The sequence below is a fragment of the Salvelinus alpinus genome, chromosome 18 (genome assembly GCF_045679555.1).
Source record: "Salvelinus alpinus chromosome 18, SLU_Salpinus.1, whole genome shotgun sequence".
NCBI lineage: Eukaryota > Metazoa > Chordata > Actinopteri > Salmoniformes > Salmonidae > Salvelinus > Salvelinus alpinus.
This window is the reverse complement of record NC_092103.1, coordinates 44,668,621-44,696,278: the sequence shown is the minus strand read 5'-3', so window position 1 is coordinate 44,696,278 and position 27,658 is coordinate 44,668,621. Positions and strand designations below refer to the sequence as shown.

General features: G+C 43.7%; 1 protein-coding gene across 2 annotated transcripts in view; it reads right to left on the bottom strand.

Annotated features, from left to right (window-relative positions):
• Window positions 1-27,658, bottom strand: part of mvb12ba (multivesicular body subunit 12Ba) — a 61,963-nt gene that overhangs the window by 30,824 nt on the left and 3,481 nt on the right. For both annotated transcript variants that reach the window (XM_071351448.1, XM_071351447.1), the window contains exons 2-6: window positions 19,784-19,906; window positions 7,015-7,122; window positions 2,043-2,139; window positions 1,478-1,607; window positions 1,074-1,217 (exon numbers count right to left, since the gene is read on the bottom strand). In XM_071351448.1, the coding sequence (XP_071207549.1) occupies window positions 1,074-1,217; window positions 1,478-1,607; window positions 2,043-2,139; window positions 7,015-7,122; window positions 19,784-19,897 (593 nt within the window). In that variant the 5' untranslated portion in view covers window positions 19,898-19,906. The remainder of the gene's footprint in view (window positions 1-1,073; window positions 1,218-1,477; window positions 1,608-2,042; window positions 2,140-7,014; window positions 7,123-19,783; window positions 19,907-27,658) is intronic.

Here is a 27,658-nt window from a genome sequence, read left to right as displayed (position 1 = left end):
AGAAAACCACCAAGACAAGTCCTGATGGCAGTCGGGAGAAAACCACCAAGACAAGTCCTGATGGCAGTCGGGAGACAACCACCAAGACAAGTCCTGATGGCAGTCGGGAGAAAACCACCAAGACAAGCCCTGATGGCAGTCTGGAGACAACCACCAAGACAAGCCCTGATGACAGTCGGGAGAAAACCACCAAGACAAGTCCTGATGGCAGTCGGGAGACAACCACCAAGACAAGCCCTGATGGCAGTCGAGAGACAACCACCAAGACAAGCCCTGATGGCAGTCGGGAGACAACCACCAAGACAAGCCCTGATGGCAGTCGAGAGACAACCACCAAGACAAGCCCTGATGGCAGTCGAGAGACAACCACCAAGACAAGCCCTGATGGCAGTCGAGAGACAACCACCAAGACAAGCCCTGATGGCAGTCGGGAGACAACCACCAAGACAAGCCCTGATGGCAGTCGGGAGACAACCACCAAGACAAGCCCTGATGGCAGTCGAGAGACAACCACCAAGACAAGCCCTGATGGCAGTCGAGAGACAACCACCAAGACAAGCCCTGATGGCAGTCGGGAGAAAACCACCAAGACAAGTCCTGATGGCAGTCGGGAGAAAACCACCAAGACAAGTCCTGATGGCAGTCGGGAGAAAACCACCAAGACAAGTCCTGATGGCAGTCCAGAGAAAACCACCAAGACAAGTCCTGATGGCAGTCGGGAGAAAACCACCAAGACAAGCCCTGATGGCAGTCTGGAGAAAACCACCAAGACAAGTCCTGATGGCTGCAGACTTGAAATAGAAACCACTCTGCATTATGGGAAGTGGAACACACACACGCAAGAGGTCCTGAATGAGGCGGCAGGTAGCCTAGTGGTTAGCATTGAACTAGTAACCGAAAGGTTGCAAGTTCAAATCCCAGAGCTGACAAGGTAAAAAATCTGTTGTTTTGCCCCTGAACAAGGCAGTTAAACCCACTGTTCCCAGGCTGTCAAAATAAGAATTTGTTCTGAACTGACTTGCCTAGTTAAATAAAAGGTCAAATAAAATGAGAATATGGAAAATGTAGCATACTTGGGCAGGGGGGCTGCTGGGGTTGGTGTGGTGTTGGCCGTCGAGTTGATGTTCTGGATGTTATTGGTGGTTGGAGTTGGCGAAGATTCCTGGGCACGCGGGACCTTACCCATGCGATACCAGATCCCCATGTTGTTGAGCTCTCTGGAACACAACCACAGCCTCTTTTAGCATCGTCATCCATTTCCTGCATACAGGACGACTCAAAATGGTGCCTGTTCACCTCAATTCATAACCTGTTGAAGGAACTCAAATTGTGTGAAACCCCAATTTCCCTCCCATTTTTACAAGTAAACTAAACCCATTTCCTGGTGGCTGGCTTATTCAGAAAAACCCTAGTTCTACATCATCTGGCTCTATGATATCTAAAGGCAGGGCATGTTAATAACATCACAGCTGCTAACCCTATGAAGGTGTACTGCGGTGGGGCCTGCTTGGACCTGCCCAGGATTCTGATGTCACAGATGGCTGCCTCTGTGGAGTCCCGTGGGATGAACTTGATACACAGCCTCCTCTTCCGGAAGGCCTGCTCCTCTGTGTGTGGCCAGCAGACAGAGAGACAGACAAAGAGGAAGCAGGAGGGTGACAGACAAAGAGAAGAGAAAATACAGAGAAAAGGGGGAAAAGAGAAAGCAGAGAGAGAGAGGAGAGAAGAAAGAAAGAGGGAGAAAAGAGGAGAGAGAGTTAGAGGAGAGAGTGTCAGTGCACTGTAAAAGATCACTCTGATCATGTCACGGTCTATAAATAATCAAAACTAACCATGTCACCAGTATCCTATCTCCCAGAGTCCACAAAGTCTGACTCATAAAATCATCTGATTTGCTTTCACATTTGTAGACAAATGTTTAAATAAAATCAGACATGCTGTAGCACTGACTGCTTTGATGGTTAGTCAGAGAGGCTTAGAAATAGACCCGGGAGGTAAAGAAGGAGAGCTTTAGGATATGAGAGGAGAAGAGCAGTGCTTACGTGTGTCCACCGTCTCCTGGATGGGGATAAAACCTACAGGCAGAGTGTCCTTGATGTCGATAAGCTTCATGTCCACCAGCACATTACCTAAATGACTCTGCAGAGACAGACAGCGAGAGACAGACAGCGAGAGACAGACAGCGAGAGACAGACAGCGAGAGACAGACAGCGAGAGACAGACAGCGAGAGACAGACAGCGAGAGACAGACAGCGAGAGAGAGAGAAACCACATCCACGTTAGCTAATGATCAGTCAACAGTTCATTCCAAAGCCTTGACAGTGGCAGCAGAATGTTTGTGTATGTGCAAGAAGTGTTAGCAGTGGGGAAAAAAAATAAAAAAAATAAGGGGATTCTTCCCTGACAGAAGACGTCTCCCTACCTCCATAGAGGGTTATAAATCACTAACGCCTGTGGTTCCGTTGCACACTTTGCGGACTAATTTCACAGTATCTGTTTTTGTCACAGACAATTACGCTGCGGGCCGTATTGATTGGCAGACAAAATAGCTTCTGTTGATGGCACGGTCACATCTGATCACACCTCAAACTGGCAGGAAACTAAACGGAAGTTAGTTTGGGCTTGATGGACAGACATGGGAGGGGGGGGGGGGGGGGGGGGGGGGGTTGGGGGGGGGGGGGGGGGAGTAATTGTTTGCTATGTGGCTATTTATTTCAGACTTCAATTGTGTTTCTGTCAAGGATGAATATAATCAGTATATTGGTTTCTACCTTCCCGGATGTGTATCAACTGGCCTCATCAAGTAATCAGACCAAGTTGTATGTTTACAGACCTATTCTTTTCACATCAACTCTACAGATCAAGTTCACATCCTGGAATTGTTCAAACTAGACTTACTTAAAAACAGACCTCACAAAGCAGCCATCATCTCTATAGACCCTGTTGTTTAAACAATCCAGAGCAAAAGAGTCAATGGAGCACTGGAATCATTTCAGAATAACATCCCTGCGGGCGAAGGAGAACATCTTTTGTAACTCGGAGATGTTTGTTTGGGAAAGCCTTTGTCACCTACGCCCAAGGACCTCTGTCCAATGTTCTCCATGGAGTTGTGCTAAATAAACTCATGGTCAAACTGTTCTCATTTCTCTACCGACAGACTCTACGCCTAAATAAGGTCATTAGTGTCACAGTTCTCTACCAACAGGCTCTACGCCTAAATAAGGTCATTAGTGTCACAGTTCTCTACCAACAGGCTCTACGCCTAAATAAGGTCATCAGTGTCACAGTTCTCTACCAACAGACTCTACGCCTAAATAAGGTCATCAGTGTCACAGTTCTCTACCGACAGGCTCTATGCCTAAATAAGGTCATTAGTGTCACAGTTCTCTACCAACAGGCTCTACGCCTAAATAAGGTCATCAGTGTCACAGTTCTCTACCAACAGGCTCTATGCCTAAATAAGGTCATTAGTGTCACAGTTCTCTACCAACAGGCTCTACGCCTAAATAAGGTCATCAGTGTCACAGTTCTCTACCAACAGACTCTACGCCTAAATAAGGTCATCAGTGTCACAGTTCTCTACCGACAGGCTCTATGCCTAAATAAGGTCATTAGTGTCACAGTTCTCTACCAACAGGCTCTACGCCTAAATAAGGTCATCAGTGTCACAGTTCTCTACCAACAGGCTCTACGCCTAAATAAGGTCATCAGTGTCACAGTTCTCTACCAACAGGCTCTACGCCTAAATAAGGTCATCAGTGTCACAGTTCTCTACCAACAGGCTCTACGCCTAAATAAGGTCATCAGTGTCACAGTTCTCTACCAACAGGCTCTATGCCTAAATAAGGTCATCAATATCACAGTTCTCTACCAACAGGCTCTACGCCTAAATAAAGTCATCAATATCACAGTTCCAGGATCCACCAGGGTAGATTTTGCCTTTGCTACTCCATCTGAAGTGAAGTTAGTTAGCCTATTACCCTAACCCACTGTATTACTCTATTCATTGACAGTGGATATACATTGGCTATACCATTTAAGAAGAGAAACACTGTATTCACGACTAGTTTAGTCAGATATTTTCTACTGGGTTATTACCTAATTACTATTGGGCAAGTTTCCAAACATAGTGGTCCTGTATGGATCAGTTGATAGAGCATGACGCTTGCAATGCCAGGGTTGTGGGTTCGATACCCGGGGCCACCCGTATGAAAAATGTACGCACACATGGTTAAGTCGCTTTGGATAAAAGCTGCTTGGCATATGTTATAGCACCTGGTAAAGCGCTATATATATATATATATCGAATTCTTAATTTTTTGGGGGGCTAATTAGCCTAAGCGAAGAAACTGGTGACTCTTGCAGAATGTGTTTGTCAGGTAACATAAATTATGGCACAAAAAAAAGCTGCCAGAAAACAAGGTGCTTCAGATGAGATATTTCGGTCTCTTTCCCATCACAGAGAGTGAGTCATGCATGGTGTTTGAGTTTCTGATTAGAGAGGCTTATTGTATTGTTGTGTTGAGAAACAGGTTCCTCCTCCCTACAGTAATTATTTGAACATCAGGGCTCTCCAGAGGGTGGCACGGTATGCCCAACGCGTCACCTGGGGCACACTACCTAGCCTCCAGGACACCTACAGCACCTGATGTCACAGGAAGGACAAAAAGATCATCAAGGACAACCACCACCCGAGCCACTGCCTGTTCACCCTGCTATCATCCAGAAGGCGAGGTCAGTACAGGTGCATCAAAGCTGGAATCGAGAAACAGCTTCTATCTCAAGGCCATCAGACTGTTAAACAGCGATCACTATTCAGCCAGCACCCGGTTACTCAGCCCTGCACCTTAGAGGCTGCTGCCCTATATGCATAGACATGGAATCACTGGTCACTTTAATAATGTTACTCAACCCTGCACCTGAGGCTGCTGCCCTATATACATAGACATGGAATCACTGGTCACTTTAATAATGTTACTCAACCCTGCACCTGAGGCTGCTGCCCTATATACATAGACATGGAATCACTGGCCACTTTAATTATGGAACACTAGTAACAATCATGTTTACGTACTGTTTTACTCATCTCATATGTACAGTGGGGAGAACAAGTATTTGATACACTGCCGATTTTGCAGGTTTTCCTACTTACAAAGCATGTAGAGGTCTGTAATTTTTATCATAGGTACACTTCAACTATGAGAGACGGAATCTAAAACAAAAATCCAGAAAATCACATTGTATGATTTTTAAGTAATTAATTTGCATTTTATTGCATGACATAAGTATTTGATACATCAGAAAAGCAGAACTTAATATTTGGTACAGAAACCTTTGTTTGCAATTACAGAGATCATACGTTTCCTGTAGTTCTTGACTAGGTTTGCACACACTGCAGCAGGGATTTTGGCCCACTCCTCCCTACAGATCTTCTCCAGATCCTTCAGGTTTCGGGGCTGTCGCTGGGCAATACGGACTTTCAGCTCCCTCCAAAGATTTTCTATTGGGTTCAGGTCTGGAGACTGGCTAGGCCACTCCAGGACCTTGAGATGCTTCTTACGGAGCCACTCCTTAGTTGCCATGGCTGTTTGCTTCGTGTCGTTGTCATGCTGGAAGACCCAGCCACGACCCATCTTCAATGCTCTTACTGAGGGAAGGAGGTTGTTGGCCAAGATCTCGCGATACATGGCCCCATCCATCCTCCCCTCAATACGGTGCAGTCGTCCTGTCCCCTTTGCAGAAAAGCATCCCCAAAGAATGATGTTTCCACCTCCATGCTTCACGGTTGGGATGGTGTTCTTGGGGTTGTACTCATACTTCTTCTTCCTCCAAACACGGCGAGTGGAGTTAGACCAAAAAGCTCTATTTTTGTCTCATCAGACCACATGACCTTCTCCCATTCCTCCTCTGGATCATCCAGATGGTCATTGGCAAACTTCAGACAGGCCTGGACATGCACTGGCTTAAGCAGGGGGACCTTGCGTGCGCTGCAGGATTTTAATCCATGACGGCGTAGTGTGTTACTAATGGTTTTCTTTGAGACTGTGGTCCCAGCTCTCTTCAGGTCATTGACCAGGTCCTGCCGTGTAGTTCTGGGCTGATCCCTCACCTTCCTCATGATCATTGATGCCCCACGAGGTGAAATCTTGCATGGAGCCCCGGACCGAGGGTGATTGACCGTCATCTTGAACTTCTTCCATTTTCTAATAATTGCGCCAACAGTTGTTTCCTTCTCACCAAGCTGCTTGCCTATTGTCCTGTAGCCCATCCCAGCCTTGTGCAGGTCTACAATTTTATCCCTGATGTCCTTACACAGCTCTCTGGTCTTGGCCATTGTGGAGAGGTTGGAATCTGTTTGATTGTGTGTGGACAGGTGTCTTTTATACAGGTAACGAGTTCAAACAGGTGCAGTTAATACAGGTAATGAGTGGAGAACAGGAGGGCTTCTTAAAGAAAAACTAACAGGTCTGTGAGAGCCGGAATTCTTACTGGTTGGTAGGTGATCAAATACTTATGTCATGCAATAAAATGCAAATTAATTATTTAAAAATCATACAATGTGATTTTCTGGATTTTTGTTTTAGATTCCGTCTCTCACAGTTGAAGTGTACCTATGATAAAAATTACAGACCTCTACATGCTTTGTAAGTAGGAAAACCTGCAAAATCGGCAGTGTATCAAATACTTGTTCTCCCCACTGTATATACTGTATTCTATTCTACTGTATTCTAGTCAATGCCACTCCAACATTGCTCGTCCTAATATTTATATATTTCTTAATTCCATTATTTTACTTTTAGATCTGTGTGTATTGTTAGATATTACTGCACTGTTGGAGCTAGGAACACAAGCATTTTGCTACACCTGCACTAACATCTGATAAATATGTGTATGTGACCAATAAAATGCGATTTGATTTAGTAGACAAACCATTCAGGAACACAGATTTTCATCACAGTGGGCATTAGAGTGGCAGTGTGGTATCATTAATGTACATCGACTTTCATCACTTACGTTTTCTTTCGAGAAGACCCTGGTGAAACAGAGGTAGCGCGTCACCTTGGATTTGAACAGGCCGTCTTTCCACAAGTCAGCGTCAAGGCCATCTGTTGTTTGGGAGACCTGTTGGTTGAGAGGGATAGACATTTAGAGGGGCGTCGCTAGTCAGTGTGGACCTATCAACATTGAGGGAGATAGTGATGAATCTGTTGATGCTGGCAAATAATAGGATTTTACTGGCTGATTGACACGAGGTCAGGTCAAGCTTGGAGACAGACAATAGCAGTTTTCTACGTTCCAGACTGAAAAAGACACCTATTGTCAAAACACAACACTTGAAAAGACATGAACACAACACTAAAACAGTGACATTAAACTCATGTAAAAAAAAAATGGATTAAGTAAAACGGGAATTGAGGGATCCACCTCTCAGTAACCCCGAGGATATTTGAACCTGTGGGATATTGGGGTGTTACACCACTACTCATGTAAGTAGTCTTCTGTATCCGGCCAATCCAGCAGTGCCTGTTAACTTGATAGAGAGAGAGAAAGAAAAAAACTGCAGGATAAGCGACCCTCACGCAAAGCAACACATTCTTGGGTTTCTCCGTGGCAACAGGAATTCTGTGGTCCACCAAGACTGGTTTGGAAGCCACTGGCCATCCCACCGATGTATAATTGAGTTAAGAGGAAAGTGTCTATACTTGGCTATCAGTGAGAATGTAGATTCCCTGTCAGACCAGAGGTCAGCAAAGCCTCTACCACAGAGAGATAAAAACCGTTGGTTGGGGAAGTGGGGTGGGGGGGGGGGGGGGGGGGTGCTTAGCCATGAATGTAGAGATGGAATGGAGAGAGACAGTTATGGATGAAGTAATACCTACCCCAACTGGACCATAAATGGAAGGAGAAAGAGAGAAAGTGTCCGGGGTTTGAAGGTAGTGGGTGGATAGAGAAAGTGTCCGGGGTTTGAAGGTAGTGGGTGGATAGAGAAAGTGTCCGGGGTTTGAAGGTAGTGCGTGGATAGAGAAAGTGTCCAGGGTTTGAAGGTAGTGGGTAGATAGAGAAAGTGTCCAGGGTTTGAAGGTAGTGGGTGGATAGAGAAAGTGTCCAGGGTTTGAAGGTAGTGGGTGGATAGAGAAAGTGTCCGGGGTTTGAAGGTAGTGGGTGGATAGAGAAAGTGTCCGGGGTTTGAAGGTAGTGGGTGGATAGAGAAAGTGTCCGGGGTTTGAAGGTAGTGGGTGGATAGAGAAAGTGTCCGGGGTTTGAAGGTAGTGGGTGGATAGAGAAAGTGTCCAGGGTTTGAAGGTAGTGGGTGGATAGAGAAAGTGCCCAGGGTTTGAAGGTAGTGTGTGGATAGAGAAAGTGCCCAGGGTTTGAAGGTAGTGCGTGGATAGAGAAAGTGTCCAGGGTTTGAAGGTAGTGCGTAGATAGAGAAAGTGTCCGGGGTTTGAAGGTAGTGGGTGGATAGAGAAAGTGCCCGGGGTTTGAAGGTAGTGGGTGGATAGAGAAAGTGCCCAGGGTTTGAAGGTAGTGGGTGGATAGAGAAAGTGTCCAGGGTTTGAAGGTAGTGCGTGGATAGAGAAAGTGCCCAGGGTTTGAAGGTAGTGCGTGGATAGAGAAAGTGCCCAGGGTTTGAAGGTAGTGCGTGGATAGAGAAAGTGCCCAGGGTTTGAAGGTAGTGGGTGGATAGAGAAAGTGTCCGGGGTTTGAAGGTAGTGGGTGGATAGAGAAAGTGTCCAGGGTTTGAAGGTAGTGGGTGGATAGAGAAAGTGCCCAGGGTTTGAAGGTAGTGCGTGGATAGAGAAAGTGTCCGGGGTTTGAAGGTAGTGGGTGGATAGAGAAAGTGTCCAGGGTTTGAAGGTAGTGGGTGGATAGAGAAAGTGCCCAGGGTTTGAAGGTAGTGCGTGGATAGAGAAAGTGTCCAGGGTTTGAAGGTAGTGGGTGGATAGAGAAAATGCCCAGGGTTTGAAGGTAGTGCGTGGATAGAGAAAGTGCCCAGGGTTTGAAGGTAGTGCGTGGATAGAGAAAGTGTCCAGGGTTTGAAGGTAGTGCGTGGATAGAGAAAGTGTCCAGGGTTTGAAGGTAGTGCGTGGATAGAGAAAGTGTCCAGGGTTTGAAGGTAGTGGGTGGATAGAGAAAGTGTCCAGGGTTTGAAGGTAGTGCGTGGATAGAGAAAGTGTCCAGGGTTTGAAGGTAGTGGGTGGATAGAGAAAGTGTCCAGGGTTTGAAGGTAGTGGGTGGATAGAGAAAGTGCCCAGGGTTTGAAGGTAGTGCGTGGATAGAGAAAGTGTCCAGGGTTTGAAGGTAGTGGGTGGATAGAGAAAGTGTCCAGGGTTTGAAGGTAGTGGGTGGATAGAGAAAGTGTCCAGGGTTTGAAGGTAGTGGGTGGATAGAGAAAGTGCCCAGGGTTTGAAGGTAGTGCGTGGATAGAGAAAGTGTCCAGGGTTTGAAGGTAGTGCGTGGATAGAGAAAGTGTCCAGGGTTTGAAGGTAGTGCGTGGATAGAGAAAGTGTCCAGGGTTTGAAGGTAGTGGGTGGATAGAGAAAGTGTCCAGGGTTTGAAGGTAGTGGGTGGATAGAGAAAGTGTCCAGGGTTTGAAGGTAGTGGGTGGATAGAGAAAGTGTCCAGGGTTTGAAGGTAGTGGGTGGATAGAGAAAGTGTCCAGGGTTTGAAGGTAGTGCGTGGATAGAGAAAGTGTCCAGGGTTTGAAGGTAGTGCGTGGATAGAGAAAGTGTCCAGGGTTTGAAGGTAGTGGGTGGATAGAGAAAGTGCCCAGGGTTTGAAGGTATTGCGTGGATAGAGAAAGTGCCCAGGGTTTGAAGGTAGTGGGTGGATAGAGAAAGTGCCCAGGGTTTGAAGGTAGTGCGTGGATAGAGAAAGTGCCCAGGGTTTGAAGGTAGTGCGTGGATAGAGAAAGTGTCCAGGGTTTGAAGGTAGTGCGTGGATAGAGAAAGTGTCCAGGGTTTGAAGGTAGTGCGTGGATAGAGAAAGTGTCCAGGGTTTGAAGGTAGTGCGTGGATAGAGAAAGTGTCCAGGGTTTGAAGGTAGTGGGTGGATAGAGAAAGTGTCCAGGGTTTGAAGGTAGTGCGTGGATAGAGAAAGTGTCCAGGGTTTGAAGGTAGTGCGTGGATAGAGAAAGTGTCCAGGGTTTGAAGGTAGTGGGTGGATAGAGAAAGTGTCCAGGGTTTGAAGGTAGTGCGTGGATAGAGAAAGTGTCCAGGGTTTGAAGGTAGTGGGTGGATAGAGAAAGTGTCCAGGGTTTGAAGGTAGTGGGTGGATAGAGAAAGTGTCCAGGGTTTGAAGGTAGTGGGTGGATAGAGAAAGTGTCCAGGGTTTGAAGGTAGTGCGTGGATAGAGAAAGTGTCCAGGGTTTGAAGGTAGTGTGTGGATAGAGAAAGTGTCCAGGGTTTGAAGGTAGTGGGTGGATAGAGAAAGTGTCCAGGGTTTGAAGGTAGTGGGTGGATAGAGAAAGTGCCCAGGGTTTGAAGGTAGTGGGTGGATAGAGAAAGTGTCCAGGGTTTGAAGGTAGTGGGTGGATAGAGAAAGTGCCCAGGGTTTGAAGGTAGTGCGTGGATAGAGAAAGTGCCCAGGGTTTGAAGGTAGTGCGTGGATAGAGAAAGTGTCCAGGGTTTGAAGGTAGTGGGTGGATAGAGAAAGTGCCCAGGGTTTGAAGGTAGTGCGTGGATAGAGAAAGTGCCCAGGGTTTGAAGGTAGTGCGTGGATAGAGAAAGTGTCCAGGGTTTGAAGGTAGTGGGTGGATAGAGAAAGTGTCCAGGGTTTAGGAAACGTACAAGACATCTTTTCTCAGCCTCTTTTCCAGGGTCAGTGCACACCGCATCCTGTTGAGGGCCCATGGGAGAGATCCAGTGTAGGATTAAGGACAAGAGGTACACGTGACAAAGAGAAGTGAGGTCACGCCACCCTGACACGGACTGGGCACTAGTCTGGAGGGACGCCACCCTGTGTGTCTGTGTATATTTGGGGGAGGGTGGGGGGGGGGTTGATATGCTAAGCCGGCCCTCTGTTGTGCTGTATATGTAGCCTCTGTTCAGGGGTCATGGAAAGGTCATTGAGCAGTTTGGAATGAACACGCCTGAAGGAACATGGTGAACAAGTATGGTGTGTGTGCCCTTGAACAAATAGCCTGTGCTGCTAAAAAGTACGTTTGACGGGGGGCAAACGCGCCAATACAGAAATAACAAAATTCCTGTAGTCCTGATAATATAAATCAGATAAAATTGTGGGCATTCAGAGGTAAAATCCAACCCTGAACAACTTCATTAGTGTGTCAGAGTGTGGTGTTTGCAGAGCTGTAGCCGCAAACACTACGAGTGAAGTAGAGACGGTGCCAATCCCATTGTAGACCGGAGACGTTCAGAACTATGACTGGATTGCAATAGACTAGCTGTACGCAAATTCATCCAGCTGCTTTCAAAAGAAGCTTGGCGGAAGGAAGTTGAAAACTCAATAAAAAGCCAACACGACTGGACTATCTAGGTTAGGAGTCCACACTAAAAGCGCTAGCCAAATGCCAGCTTACGAGACTAGTCAGATGTTAGTCAGATCTCTGCCCAGGTGTGGAGAGCCGGTAGGCCAAACGAAACAAGACAACAATCACAATATTCTAAGAATGGATCAGAACGGACAACTGAGGAATATTTCAGGATAACTCATTTAATTCAAAGTGTGCTCTTCTCCATGTTTCTCAGTGCCTCTCAATATCTAGGCTACTGTATATCCTGTCACACATTACAGGAATTTCTAGGCCTACTGTTTACTAAACCAGCGTATTTAGCTTAAGTATTTGTACTTACTTTGTCCATCTGAATATTTTCGAAAAATGTGGCCAAATCAAAAATGTATTTTAAGTATGCATATTTTAAAAGTATCTTCAAATATGCTGAACAAAAACGCTACACGCAACAATTTCAAAGATTAGAGTTATGAGGAAATCAGTCAATTGAAATGAATTAATTAGGCCCTAATCTATGGATTTCACATGACTGGAAATACAGCTATGCATCTGTTGGTCACAAACTGAAGGTCTCACAACGGCCTCAGGATCACGGCATGGTATTTCTGTGCATTAAAATTACCATTGATAAAATGCAATTGTGTTCGTTGTCCGTAGATGCCTGCCAATATCATAAACCCACCACCACGGGGCACTCTGTTCACAACATTGACATCAGCAAACCACTCACCCACACGACGGCATACACACGTGGTCTGTGGTTGTGAGGCCGGTTGAATGTACTGCCAAATTTTCTAAAACGACGCTGGTGGTTAAATGAACATTACATTTTCTGGCAACAGCTCTGGTGGACGTCATCAGCCAGCATGCCAATTGCATGCGCCCTCAAAACTTGAGACATCTGTAGCAGTGTGACCAAACTGCACTTTTTAGAGTGACCTTTTATTGTCCCCAGCACAAGGCGCACCTGTGTAATGATCATGCTGTTTAATCAGCTTCTTGATATGCCACACCAGTCAGGTGGATGGATTATCTTGGCAAAGAAGAAATGCTCACTAACAAGAACATAAACAAATTTGTGAACAACATTAATTTAACCTCATGTGACCAACACTTTATATTTTTGTTGAGTGTAATATAAAATAGGCCTATTTTAAACTATTTTCAAATTGCCTGCAAATAGTACTTCCTGAAAGTATTCATGAACCTTGACTTATTCCACATTGTTGTTACAGCCGGAATTCAAAATGGATTAAATAAATACATTCTCATCCATCTACACACAATACCCCATTATGACAGTGAAAACATGTATTTAATTTGAAAAAAACTCATTTACATAAGTATTCACACCCCTGAGTCAATACTTTGTAGAGTCACCTTAAGCTCACAGCTGTAATCGCTGCCATTCTGGGTAAGTCTCTAAGAGCTTTCCACACCTGGATTGTTCTTTTCAAAATTCTTTAAGCTCTGTCAAATTGATTGTTGATCATCGCTAGACAACCATTGCTTTGCCACATTTTTTGCAGTATTACTTTAGTGCCTTGTTGTAAATTGGATGTATATTTTGGAATATTTTTATTCTGTACAGGCTTCCTTCTTTTCCATCTGTCATTTAGGTTCGTATTGTGGAGTAATTACAACGTTGTTGATCCATCCTCAGTTCTCCCCTATCACAGCCGTTAAACTCTGTAACTGTTTTAAAGTCACCATTGGCCTCATGGTGAAATCCCTGAGCGGTTTCCTTCCTCTCCATCAACTGAGTTAGGAAGGATGCCTGTATATTTGTAGTGACTGGGTGTATTAATACACCATCCAAAGTGTAATGAATAACTTCACCATACTCAAAAGGAACATTTAATGTCTGCTTTTTATATTGATTTGATATAGCAATAGGTGGCCCTTCTTTGCGAGGCATTGGAAAACCTCCACGGTATTTGTGGTTGAATCTGTGTTAGAAATTCACATCTCGGGGCCTCACAAGTGGTGCAATGCAGTGCTAGAGGCGTCATTACAGACCCGGGTTGTATCACAACCGGCCGTGATCAGGAGTCCCATAGGGTGGCGCCCAATTGGCCCACCGTCATCCGGGTTAGGGGCGGGTTTGGCCGGTAGGGCTTTACTTGATTGGCTCATCGCGCTCTAGCGACTCCCTTGTGGTGGGTCTGGTGCCTGCAAGCTGACCTCGGTCGTCAGTTGAACGGTGTTTCCTCCGACACATTGATACGGCTGGCTTCCGGGTTAAGCAGGCTAAGGTTAAGAAGCGCGGTTTGGCGGGTCATGTTTCGGACGACGCATGACTCGACCTCGGGGTGGTAAAATAAAAAAAATAAAAAATAATTCACAGCTCGACTGAGGAACCTTACAGATAATTAACTTATTCCACATTTTGTTGTGTTACAGCCCGAATTTAAAATGGATTAAATTGAGATGCCGTCAGTGGCCTACACACAATACCCCATAATTTTTACAAATTAATTTAAAATTTAAAATATGAAATGTCTTGAGTCAATAATTATTCAACCCCTTTGTTATGGCACGCCTAAATAAGTCCAGAAGTAAAACCTTGCTTAACAAGTCACTTAATAAGATGTAAGGACTCACTCTGTGTGCAATAATAGATTTCTGCAAGATTTTTTTTAATGACTACCTCATCTCTGTACCCCACACATGCGATTATCTGTAAGGTTCCTCAGTCGAGCAGTGAATTTCAAACAAAAAGACCAGGGAGGTTTTCCAATGCCTCAAAGGGCACCTATTTGTAGATAAAAAATGTATAGACACTGTACATCTCAAATACCCCCTAGAACCAAACAGACTTGGGTAAACAAAAATGTGTGGAAGATGTAAATATTTGTATTTGAAAATACTGTGTATTTGAGTATTTTTTTTAAATACATCCCAATACTTTCCAAGTATATTTCCAAATACATTCCAATATTTTAACAATAATATCCAAATACTTACTTCGAAATTGTCTTTAAAAGTAATAGAAATAGAATGAAGTATTTAAGTCTGTCAGGGACCAGACCAGCTCTCTCTGCTTACTTCAGATGTTAGTCCCTGAGAGGACGTACGATTATGATCAAATCAGCTTCCTGTGAACACATGTTAACATGTGTCGAGAAGCAATTTATGCCACATTCCCCTGGATTAAAAAGACATGATAACTACCTCTGCTGAAATGAGTAGTGAAGTCTTGTTCTTCCCAGTATTCCCATAGCTGCAAACATCAGAACAAAGTGTGGGAGAACTTCATCACTTTCTAGTATAAAACTACTTGGTGCCGTTACTCGCAGTTACATTTTACCTTGTCAATTGTGCAACTCCCCCATGTGCTACAGCACATAAGGAATACGTGTTTGAATCCCAATGCTTCATTATCGCTTATACCAGCCCTTATGGAAATCTCAAGCAGCAGAGGACCAGGCTGAGAAGAACGGTTACTAGGGAAGGGTTCACTGTGGCAGCTGGTAACGATGGCCAACAGCCAATCACAAGCTGTTAGAATCTTGGGGGATATTGGATCCCTGCGCCACTCCCAGACTTTCGTGACATCAGGTCGTGGCTTTGCGCCATCTGCCCGCACACAGAAATGCGTCTCTTCTCCATGGCAATGAGTCAGCTGGTGCCTTTCCTTTGAGACGGTGAGAAGGAGAGCGTGACCATCAACGACAAGCCTGAGTCAATGACTACACTCAAGGAACGAGGCTGGAGAGCACTCAAGGAACGAGGCTGGAGAGCACTCAAGGAACGAGGCTGGAGAGCACTCAAGGAACGAGGCTGGAGAGCACTCAAAGGAGTATAAGGAATGTTTGACAATGTTATTCAGAACAGAAACTAACTTGTCAATAGTTACAGAAGTGCAGAATGCTGAATTTCATTTCCATATTGGCATTTTATTTGTTTCCCCATTACCGGTTGCAAAAGCAGCAGCTACTCTTCCTGGGGTCCACACAAAACATGAAACATGACATAATACAGATAATTAATAGACAAGAACAGAACTACATACAACATTTTTTAAAGGCACACGTAGCCTACATATCAATGAATACACACAAACTATCCAGGTCAAATAGGGGAGAGGAGTTGTGCCGTGAGGTGTTGCTTTATCTGTTTGTTTTTTTAAACGGGTTTGCTGTTTATCTGAGCAATATGAGATGGAACAGAGTTCCATGCAATAAGGGCTCTATATAATACTGTACGCTTTCTTGAATTTGTTCTGGATTTGGGGACTGTGAAAAGACCCCTGGTGGCATGTCTGGTGAGGTAAGTGTGTGTCAGAGCCATGTGTAAGTTGACTATGCAAACAATTCGTGATTTTCAACACATTCATTTTTCTTATAAAGAAAAAGTGATGCAGTCAGTCTCTCCTCAACTCTTAGCCAAGAGAGACTGACAATGAAGAGCAAGACGTGCCGCTCTGTTCTGGACCAGCTGCAGCTTAACTAATGTCAGTCTTTCCTTGCAGCACTCGACCACATGACTGGACAATAATCAAGATAAGACAACACTAGAGCCTGCAAGACTTGCTTTTCGGAACGTGGTGTCAAAAAAGCTGAGCATCTCTTTAGTACCGACAGACTCCCCATCTTTACAACCATTGAATCTATATGTTTTGACCATGACAGTTTACAACCTAAGGTAACACCAAGTAATTTAGTCTCCTCAATTTGTTCAACAGCCACACCATTCATTACCAGATTCAGCTGAGGTCTAGCACTTAAGGATTGATTTGTACCAAATACAATGCTATTAGTTTTAGAGATGTTCAGGACCAGTTTATTACTGGCCACCCATTTCAAAACAGACCAACACTTTGTTAAGGGTTTCAGTGACTTCATTAACTGTGGTTGCTGATGCGTATATGGTTGCATCATCAGAAGACATGGACACACATAGAATAGAGGGCCTAGAGAGCTGCCCTGCGGTAGTCCATACTTTACATGTTTGACATTAGAAAAGCTTCTATTACAAAAAAAAACTGAGTTCTATTGGATCGATCGCTCTGAATCCACGATATGGCAGAGGTTGAAAAGTCATACGTTTTTTTTTCAACAGGTTATAGTCAATAATATCAAAGTCTGCACTGAAATCTAACAGTCAATTCTCTTATAAATTTCTCCATACCCAGGGAGAAGGAGATATCGTTGTTGTTGGTGAAGGAAGGCATGCGATAGAGATGCCCTCCAGCCTACGCTAGTCCGGTGTTTGGTTTGAGCTTTGCTGAGTTCACAAACAAAACCCTGCTTTTCCAAGTTCCAGTTGCACAGGGCTAGACCTTCTGCTGCCCATCCACCCTGCACTGCGAGCCTGTGTCCATGTAAACTTGCACCTGCAAATTTCTCCAGTTCAACTTGGGCACACTACGAGTTAGGCCTAGGTCCTCTGGGTGCCAGCAGAAAGGATGAGGCACAGCCGAGAGGCTACTACTGTGTGGAGGCCTACAGAACTTCAACAGGCTAACAAGATGGCCACCTTCTGAATCATAAACACAAGGCTGCAACGCTCAAGGAGATTCAAACTGCAGGATGTTGTTTCACATTCAAAAGTACAACTAGGCCTAGGGGTAGGGATGTGCATCTTTCCCTTTCCAGATGATTCAATACGTATCTAGATACATGGGCTCCGATACAATACAGGAACCATACATTTTAGTTTGAAACTGCATGCTGACATATGCACATTTGTGGCCTGCTGGAGGTCATTTTGCAGGGCTCTGGCAGTGCACCTCCTTGCACAAAGGCGGAGGTAGCGGTCCTGCTGCTGGGTTGTTGCCCTCCTATGGCCTCCTCCACGTCTCCTGATGTACTGGCCTGTCTCCTGGTAGCGCCTCCATGCTCTGGACACTACGCTGACAGACACAGCAAACCTTCTTGCCACAGCTCGCATTGATGTGCCATCCTGGATGAGCTGCACTACCTGAGCCACTTGTGTGGGTTGTAGACTCCGTCTCATGCTACCACTAGAGTGAAAGCACCGCCAGCATTCAAAAGTGACCAAAACATCAGCCAGGAAGCATAGGAACTGAGAAGTGGTCTGTGGTCACCACCTGCAGAACCACTCCTTTATTGGGGGTGTCTTGCTAATTGCCTATAATTTCCACCTTTTGTCTATTCCATTTGCACAACAGCATGTGAAATTTATTGTCAATCAGTGTTGCTTCCTAAGTGGACAGTTTGATTTCACAGAAGTGTGATTGACTTGGAGTTACATTGTGTTGTTTAAGTGTTCCCTTTATTTTTTTGAGCAGTGTACATTTGCATTGGTTAGGGATCCGAAGCACTTGCATCTTAAACATTTGAAAAAAATGTGAATTTTTACATCCCTACCTACAATTGAAGTCGGAGGTTTACATACACCTTAGCCAAATACATTTAAACTCAGTTTCACAATTCCTGACATTTAATCCTAGTAAAAATTCCCTGTCTTAGGTCAATTAGGATCACCACTTTATTTTAAGAATGTGAAGTGTCAGAATAATAGTAGAGAGAATGATTTATTTCAGCTTTTATTTCTTTCATCACATTCCCAGTGGGTCAGAAGTTCACACACTCAATTAGTATTGCCTTTACATTTCTTAAATTGGGTCAAATGTTTTGGGTAGCCTTCCACAAGCTTCCTACAATAAGTTCGGTGAATTTTGGCCCATTCCTCCTGACAGAGCTGGTGTAACCGAGTCAGGTTTGTAGACCTCCTTGCTCACACAAGCTTTTTCAGTTCTGCCCACAGGTCAGGGCTTTGTGATGGCCACTCCAATACCTTGACTTTGTTGTCCTTAAGCCATTTTGCCACAATTTTGGAAGTATGCTTGGGGTCATTGTCCATCTGAAAGACCCATTTGCGACCAAGCTTTAAGTTCCTGACTGATGTCTTGCTTCAATATATCCACATAATTTCCCTTCCTTATGATGCCATCTATTTTGTGAAGTGCACCAGTCCCTCCTGCAGCAAAACACCCCCACAACATGAAGCTGCCACCCCCGTGCTTCACGGTTGGGATGGTGTTCTTAGGATTGCAAGCCTCCCCCTTCTTCTTCCAAACATAATGATGGCCATTATGGCCAAATAGTTCTATTTTTTCCATCAGACCAGAGGACACATTTCTCAAAAAAGTATGATCTTCGTCCCCATGTGCAGTTTCAAACCGTAGTCTGGCTTTTTTATGGTGGTTTTGGAGCAGTGGCTTTTTCCTTGCTGAGCGGCCTTTCAGGTCATGTCAATATAGGACTCGTTTTACTGTGGATATAGATACTTTTGTACCTGTTTCCACCAGCATCTCCACCAGCATCTGTTCTTGGATTGATTTGCACTTTTCGCACCAAAGTACATTCATCTCTAGGAGACAGAACGCGTCTCCTTCCTGAGCGGTATGACGGCTGCGTGGTCCCATGGTGTTTATACTTGCGTACTATTGTTTGTACAGATGAACATGGTACCTTCAGGCGTTTGGAAATTGCTCCCAAGGATGAACCAGACTTGTGGAGGTCTACATTTTTTTTTCTGAGGTCTTGGCTGATTTCTTTTGATTTTCCCATGATGTCAAGCAAAGAGGCAGAATGGAGTTAGGCCTTGAAATACATCCACAGGTACACCTCCAATTGACTCAAATGATGTCAATTAGCCTATCAGAAGTTAATGACATCATTTTCTGGAATTTTCCAAGCTGTTTAAAGGCACAGTCAACTTAGTGTATGTGAACTTCTGACCCACTGGAACTGTGGTGAAATTATAAGTGAAATAATCTGTCTATAAACAATTGTTGGAAAAATTACTTGTGTCATGCACAAAGTACATGTCCTAACCGACTTGCCAAAACTATAGTTTGTTAACAAGAAATTTGTGGAGTGGTTGAAAAACGAGTTTTAATGACTCCAACCTAAGTGTATGTAATCTTCCGACTTCAGCTGTAGGATTGGACCCAGAAGCCACTGCACTTGTTACTCCCTCGGCAGGAAGAGCACATAGCATGAGATGTAGCCGGCTTGGGAATATATTTAATATCTGGAATTCTGGATGAAGTCCATGTGCACACATCGCCCAAGGCGGCATCTAAAGCAAGATCTCTGTACCTGGATGTCCACCTACCTTTGACTAATACCCCCCCTATCACCTTCAATAGCTTTCTCCCAGTCCTATCCATCTCCATCATCAGTGTAAGAATCAACGCAATAAACGTGTGATTAACATCACATGCCAAACATCAATAATAGCTTGTGTGGCTAATCCTTCATCAAACAGGATGATTTTATATTTTTTCAAATTAACACATCTTTCCTGAGTCCTGCACCTCCTTGATGTACTCACCACATCATAGCCAGTAGGAGCTCTGTTTCGCGAGGCCACCACCCCCACGCCAGTGATGGGGTCCATGGGCGACTCCGGCAGTGGGTCTGAAAGTTCCCGAACCTCAGGCATCATGGGAGAGTTCTGAGGAAGGAAGAAACACAGCCAGGGTTCAGTGCCTCTAGAACCGTCTGATTGGGTTGAAAAGGTCAAGCGAAAAACAGGTCTAAATGTGAAAAAAGTTGCCCCTAAGCACAGATCTATGGTTATGGACCCAGTGCAAGTGACTGGTAGCAAGACACACTGTCTGTGGTTAAAGATTATAGCAGGCGGTCTCCAACCTTTTCTAGCATGAGGGACACTTTAAAAATTAGGAAACATGCCGCGAGCTACTCATAAAATGTTTTCCGAGCTTTTAAATAGGCAGTTTTTGTATTTTCCAGAATTTCCTTCTCTTGTTTGTTTTTTTGTTTACTCTCATTTTTACAATTATTCTACGAGAACTAAAATGTGATGTCCATATCAATAGTTAAATCACATCCAAAGACAATTTTTGAATAAAAAAAAATATATATATATATATACACAGTGGGGAGAACAAGTATTTGATACACTGCCGATTTTGCAGGTTTTCCTACTTACAAAGCATGTAGAGGTCTGTCATTTTTATCATAGGTACACTTCAACTGCGAGAGACGGAATCTAAAACAAAAATCCAGAAAATCACATTGTATGATATTTAAGTAATTAATTTGCATTTTATTGCATGACATAAGTATTTGATCACCTACCAACCAGTAAGAATTCCGGCTCTCACAGACCTGTTAGTTTTTCTTTAAGAAGCCCTCCTGTTCTCCACTCATTACCTGTATTAACTGCACCTGTTTGAACTCGTTACCTGTATAAAAGACACCTGTCCACACACTCAATCAAACAGACTCCAACCTCTCCACAATGGCCAAGACCAGAGAGCTGTGTAAGGACATCAGGGATAAATTGTAGACCTGTACAAGGCTGGGATGGGCTACAGGACAATAGGCAAGCAGCTTGGTGAGAAGGCAACAACTGTTGGCACAATTATTAGAAAATGGAAGAAGTTCAAGATGACGGTCAATCACCCTCGGTCTGGGGCTCCATGCAAGATCTCACCTCGTGGGGCATCAATGATCATGAGGAATGTGAGGGATCAGCCCAGAACTACACGGCAGGACCTGGTCAATGACCTGAAGAGAGCTGGGACCACAGTCTCAAAGAAAACCATTAGTAACACACTACGCCGTCATGGATTAAAATCCTGCAGCGCACGCAAGGTCCCCCTGCTCAAGCCAGCGCATGTCCAGGCCCGTCTGAAGTTTGCCAATGACCATCTGGATGATCCAGAGGAGGAATGGGAGAAGGTCATGTGGTCTGATGAGACAAAAATAGAGCTTTTTGGTCTAAACTCCACTCGCCGTGTTTGGAGGAAGAAGAAGGATGAGTACAACCCCAAGAACACCATCCCAACCGTGAAGCATGGAGGTGGAAACATCATTCTTTGGGGATGCTTTTCTGCAAAGGGGACAGGACGACTGCACCGTATTGAGGAGAGGATGGATGGGGCCATGTATCGCGAGATCTTGACCAACAACCTCCTTCCCTCAGTAAGAGCATTGAAGATGGGTCGTGGCTGGGTCTTCCAGCATGACAACGACCCGAAACACACAGCCAGGGCAACTAAGGAGTGGCTCCGTAAGAAGCATCTCAAGGTCCTGGAGTGGCCTAGCCAGTCTCCAGACCTGAACCCAATAGAAAATCTTTGGAGGGAGCCGAAAGTCCGTATTGCCCAGCGACAGCCCCGAAACCTGAAGGATCTGGAGAAGGTCTGTATGGAGGAGTGGGCCAAAATCCCTGCTGCAGTGTGTGCAAACCTGGTCAAGAACTACAGGAAACGTATGATCTCTGTAATTGCAAACTAAGGTTTCTGTACCAAATATTAAGTTCTGCTTTTCTGATGTATCAAATACTTATGTCATGCAATAAAATGCCAATTAATTACTTAAAAATCATACAATGTGATTTTCTGGATTTTTGTTTTAGATTCCTTCTCTCACAGTTGAAGTGTACCTATGATAAAAATTACAGACCTCTACATGCTTTGTAAGTAGGAAAACCTGCAAAATCGTCAGTGTATCAAATACTTGTTCTCCCCACTGTATATATATATATATACATTTCTTCTTAACAAGGTTTTGTGAATCTGGACCCAGGAAGCTGAAACAGAGTCAGTGTGAGAGAAAGCTACCTGCCATTACCATTATGAAGATCAACCCCAGAACAAATTATCAAGAGGGAAGTTCATAAAACTAAACCAAAATAGCCTACTTTTGGAGTGTTGAACCAGCAGGTTGATAGAACGATGATCCCATCTCACATTAAGGGGATTGGATTTAGCCTACTGTTAGACCAGGCAGTGACTCATTATACAGGCTCTTCAGAAAGTGTTCACACCCTTATTGACTTATTCCACATTACGTTATCTTACAGCCTGATTGGATTAAAATTTACACACAATACCCCATAATGACAAAGGGAACATATTTAGACTCACGTTTGGCAGCAATAGATTGTACAATATTTACCCATTATTCTTTTCAAAATTCTTCAAGCTCTGTCAAAATTGATTGTTGATCATTGCTAGACAACCATTTTCAGGTATTGACATATATTTTCAAGCAGATTTAAGTCAAAACTAACTGAAACACTCAGGAACATTCACTGTCTTCTTGGTAAGCAACTCCACTGTAGATTTGGCCTTATGTTTTAGGTTATTGTACTGCTGAAAGGTGAATTCATCTCCCAGTGTCTAGTGGAAAGCAGACTGAACCAGGTTTTCCTCTAGAATACAGCCTGTGCTAAGCTCTATTACGTTTCTTTTTTATCCTGAAAAACTCCCCAGTTCTTAACAATTAAAAGCATACCCATAACAGGATGCAGCCACCACTATGCTTGAAAATATGGAGAGTGGTACTCAGTAATGTGTTGTATTTGCCCGAAAGATAACACTTTGTATTCAGGACAAAGAGTGAATTGCTTTGCCACATTTTCTGCAGTATTACTTTAGTGCCTTGTTGCAAACAGGATGGATGTTTTGGAATATTTTTATCCTGTATAAGTTTCCTTCTTTTCACTCTGTCAATTAGGTTAGTATTGCGGTTTAACTATAATGTTGTTGATCCATCCTAATTGTTTTCCTATCACAGCCATTAAACTCAGTAACTGTTTTAAAGTCACCATTGGCCTCACGGTGAATTACTGGAGCGGTTTCCTTCATCTCCGGCAACTGAGTTAGGATGGATGCCTGTATATTTGTAGTGACTGGGTGTTTTGATACACTATCCAACATGTAATTAACCAGGCTCAAAGGGATATTCAATGTCTGATTTTTTACCCATCTTCCAATAGGTGCCCTTCTTTGCGAAGGCATTGGAAAACCTCCTTGGTCTTTGTCGTTGAATCTGTGTTTGAAATTCACTGCTCGACCTTACAGATAATATGTGTGGGGTACAAAGATGAGGTAGTCAAAATCATGTTTAACACTTATTGGCATGCAACTTATATCACTTGGTAAGCACATTTTTACTCCTCAACTTATTTAGGCTTGCCATAACAAAAGGGATTGAATACTTATTGACTCAAGACATCAAAGGCTTTTCATTTCTAATTAATTTGTACAAATGTTTTAAAAACTATACTTTGACGTTATGGGGGTATTGTGTGTAGGCCAGCCAGCGACAAATCTAAAATGTAATCAATTTTAAATTCAGCCTGTAAAACAACTAAATGTAGAAAAATTCAATGGGTGTGCTGTGTATACTTTCTGAAGTTACTGTATGAGCATTTTGAGACGGTAAAAACTACTACAACAAATATTTGGATCCCACTATTCTCTCCGCTTCTCCTCAATTCAGCAGACTGCAGAAGACAGGTTTCAAACCAAGATAAATTTGATCCAGAAATCATATTAATCTTTGGTCTCAACAGTCCGCACTGACAAATAGATCACCGAGGCCCTTACACAAACTGCGCCCTTCCTCTGTGCAGACCACAGAATCCCACAGCCTCATTCCTAATCTGACTTCATACAACAAAACAAAGCTTCACGACAGCACCTCAGAAACAATGAATAGAACAATAAATCCCCTTGTTCCAGACAGGCACCTAAAGCCACTAGAGCCTAACAGCACCTGAACATGTTCCAACAACATCTCACCAGTTGCAGACACAACAGTGCCAACAAATATGAGTAGGAGGGGACAGGATACTAGTTTTGACCTTGTGAGCAGAGAAGAGCTCAGTTTCACAGAGGATGTGGACTGATTATGCCCATTTACCAATTCCTAATAGACAAGACCAGCAGGATTTCACTGATGTCTACCTGAAAGCAAACTTGATCAAATGCTAGTTAACAAACAAGACAAAATGTTAGGCTACATGGATTGTTGGAGAAACAACATTGGTCATGACATGTATTAAGGAAAAGCTGATTCCAATGCTCTGAACAGAAATTACTCAGAGGTAAAAAAGGGTAACCTGGCCTCCTTAATAACAAACAGAATCAGATTGCAATCTCTAATTCTGCAAAGCAAAGAACACTGCCTCGAACAGCACAGCAAAAACAAGTTCCAGTGATTCACAGATAGGTCCTCCATTCCATGTCCTGACAGTCTGGGTGTGACGGTTTCAACGTTAAAAAGTTTAATCTCTCCCCACATTGAAAACACTGTGCCGTTATCACACAACTACCACTAACAGGCAGGGCTCTAAAGTGAGACAAAATATGTTCCTGGGCGACCAGGAGATGTATTTTTGGGAGCACTGACACCCATAAGCACTCCCATTTAGTTGCGTCGGATGTCCTGCATTTCAATGGAGACGTACACAACTGAGTGGAAACGGAACGACGGGTGAAGGCTGCGTTGCGAGACAGACGCTGCATACTTACATTTTGTTCCTTTCATCTTCAGTCCAGCCAGAGCACATTGAAGAACAGGTACTTACCACAGAATGGAAAAAAATGTGGTTTTCGGTGATGGCTTTATGGGATAGCTAGCAACTTGTAAACAGTTACCCATTCCTATACGAGTACTAGTGTATTTTAATAGTAATGTTAAAAATAATACACATTGGCTGTTCAGCCAATTATATTGACCGTTGTCTCCCGTTTAAGTTTATTGTGATGGTAATGACGTTTTTTAAATTATAATTATTAGGTGGCGGTCTCTAGCTACAATGGTATCTTCAACCTAGCCTAACTTTTAGCTAGCTAGCTGCTCTTAGAGAAACAAGTAACAAAACATGTTTTATTATCACCTGAAACAATATATGTATCCTGTCGTGAATGAAAAGGTAATTTTGCAAACTTCCAAAATAAATGTGATCTTTGACGAGACAGTCTCTCCTCCATCTTGCATTACAAACACTACACTTATCTGTTCAGTAGCGGGAAAAAACATAAAAATATCATTTTTTATATTTTTTTTTACCCCTGTACGTAATGAAATACGTCACGATGTAAACGTGCATAACAGGCTGACTACACCGCTCGCGTCGTGTGCGCGTTGCTAAATAAATGTAGAAATCTATATTATTCAATTATTGCACCGACACTGCTTGCGCGCGCCAACAAGCGTCTGCGTTGCCAAGGGCTAAAATAGAAGTCAGTTCTATTTCTGACGCAGATCGCGTTGCAAGTCCTGCCTCTCCCATCTCCTCATTGGTTTATAGAAGCAGGTACCCACGTGCCATCTCCTCATTGGTTATACCCACGTGGGTGACTGAAAGACGAACGAGGTCGGTGGCGGTAATGCACCTAATTTATGAAAGTTGCCAATCGCAATATAAAGTCAAGGGAAGAAAAAGCCTAGAAGGAGGTGAGATGACTAGAAACGATTCGGGTGACCGTTTTATGTGTGGATTAATTGTCGGAGTAGAGGACCTTGTGCATTTCAGGTAAAATAACAACTCAATGTTTATATCCCAGGACAAATTAGCTAGCAGCAGCAAGCTAGATAAATAGGACAAATTAGCTAGCAAGTGCAAGCTAACTAGCTAAATTGCCATAAAGTTAATGCTTTTCGACCTGTCCACAAATTAATGTAATTGGTTCAGAGTTTGTTTTGATATTTTAACCTGCGTTTCGTGATCGCGTTTGGTGTGGGGCAAAATAAATGTATGCACGTTGCGCACGCGCGCAGTCAGTTTGGGTTCTGTGTCAGGCTTCACTGTACGGTTGTTTCCGAGCGCCCTAGATAATAAACAAGCAAGTGCAGATTCGTTAGCGCCATGTTCACACCATACTATACAGCGAAAACAGCTTGCTTCTAGCCCAACCAGCTCAAAAGATCTGACCCATATTACCTGGTAACATTATCTTCCTATAGCAGTAGCGGATAAAAAGGAAAGCATTTAACATTCATAAACAATGTTATGGGCCGTTCTAAAAATCGAACTGTATTTGTCACATGCGCCGAATCCAACAGGTGTAGTAGACCTTACAGTGAAATGCGTACTTACAAGCCCTCAACCAACAATGCAGTTTTAAGGAAGGCTACTCGTGCATCGACTTTGTTAACCATTTATTTTAACTTTGTTCAGTCACGTTACCTCATTCGCTAGCTAGCTAACAACCTGGGAACTTTAGCAGTGTATCCAAACATCTGGGGGCACAGAGAGAAAGGAAAGGGGATATCTTCTTCAGGAGATCAATGATCATAGCGATGAATGAATGACTGATTTCTTGCATGTCATCACTCAAACGTTACGCTTTTAAAAAAGGGACAGTGTTCAATTTTCAATGACCTGCATCGCAATAGGAGAATAGTGCTTTTATACAATGTCGAAACCTAAAATGACATTTCAATGAGAGATATTCGTATCAACATTTTAGCTTTTATAGTAAACTAATATATTTTTTGTGAGTTTAATCTTGGTTGGCAGGCTTTTATAGTAAACTAATATTTTTTAAGTGTTACATATTCGTTTTTGGGGCACAACACGTGCTTTTGCCCTGTGTTTGATTTGTGAGTTTAATATTGGTGGGCAGTCTTTTGCCCTGTGTTTGATTTGTGAGTTTAATCTTGGTGGGCAGTCTTTTGTTAAACATGAAACAAAGTAGGCTCCTTGACAAATGAAAACAGTATTTGCCTTCAAAACATTTTTGCTACAGATTTCAGTCTGGAACCTGTCTAGGTTAAGGGGCAGGGGGTCGGGGGTTGTCACCTATTCTAAAAATGGCACACTAGAGCAGTTTGCAAAAAAAGCCTAAAATATTCCAAAACTGCAGCTCTTAGTTGGAAAACATATTTCCCTACTTTTATAAGCCTCTCTTTTTAAGTGGGCTGAATATCGAGACTTGGGGGGACATCAAAACATAGCAGCATATTAATGAGAGCTGAACTCTTTGGGCTTTGCACAGAGCAGGCAACACTCTGGAGGCTACCTAGGCAACCAGGCCCTCCCGCCTGGCATCTCCTTGGCTACCCGGCTCCCTTGCCAAAACAACTGACATAAAGGGGCTGTGTCAACTCAGTGAGGTAAACAGAAGCAGTTTGAGGCAAAGGGAACGACTGATGTGAAATGTATACCACAGGTGTAGGAGACAGAACCCCCCCCCCCCCCCCCCCCAAGTCACTGGAGTTGAAGCAGATGATGGTGACAGGCTAGAGTCAGAGCAACCTGACAAGTGACTTGGTGTCAGGCACCTGACAGTGATACAGATATATAGGCCTACTGTACAACCAGTTAACTCACTCATTCACAGAACCAGGAGAAGCCGGACATCATAGTCGTACACACAATCATGTGCCTAAACGGTGAGAACAAATGCATAGTGCCTGGTATAGCATATAGGAATCCAGC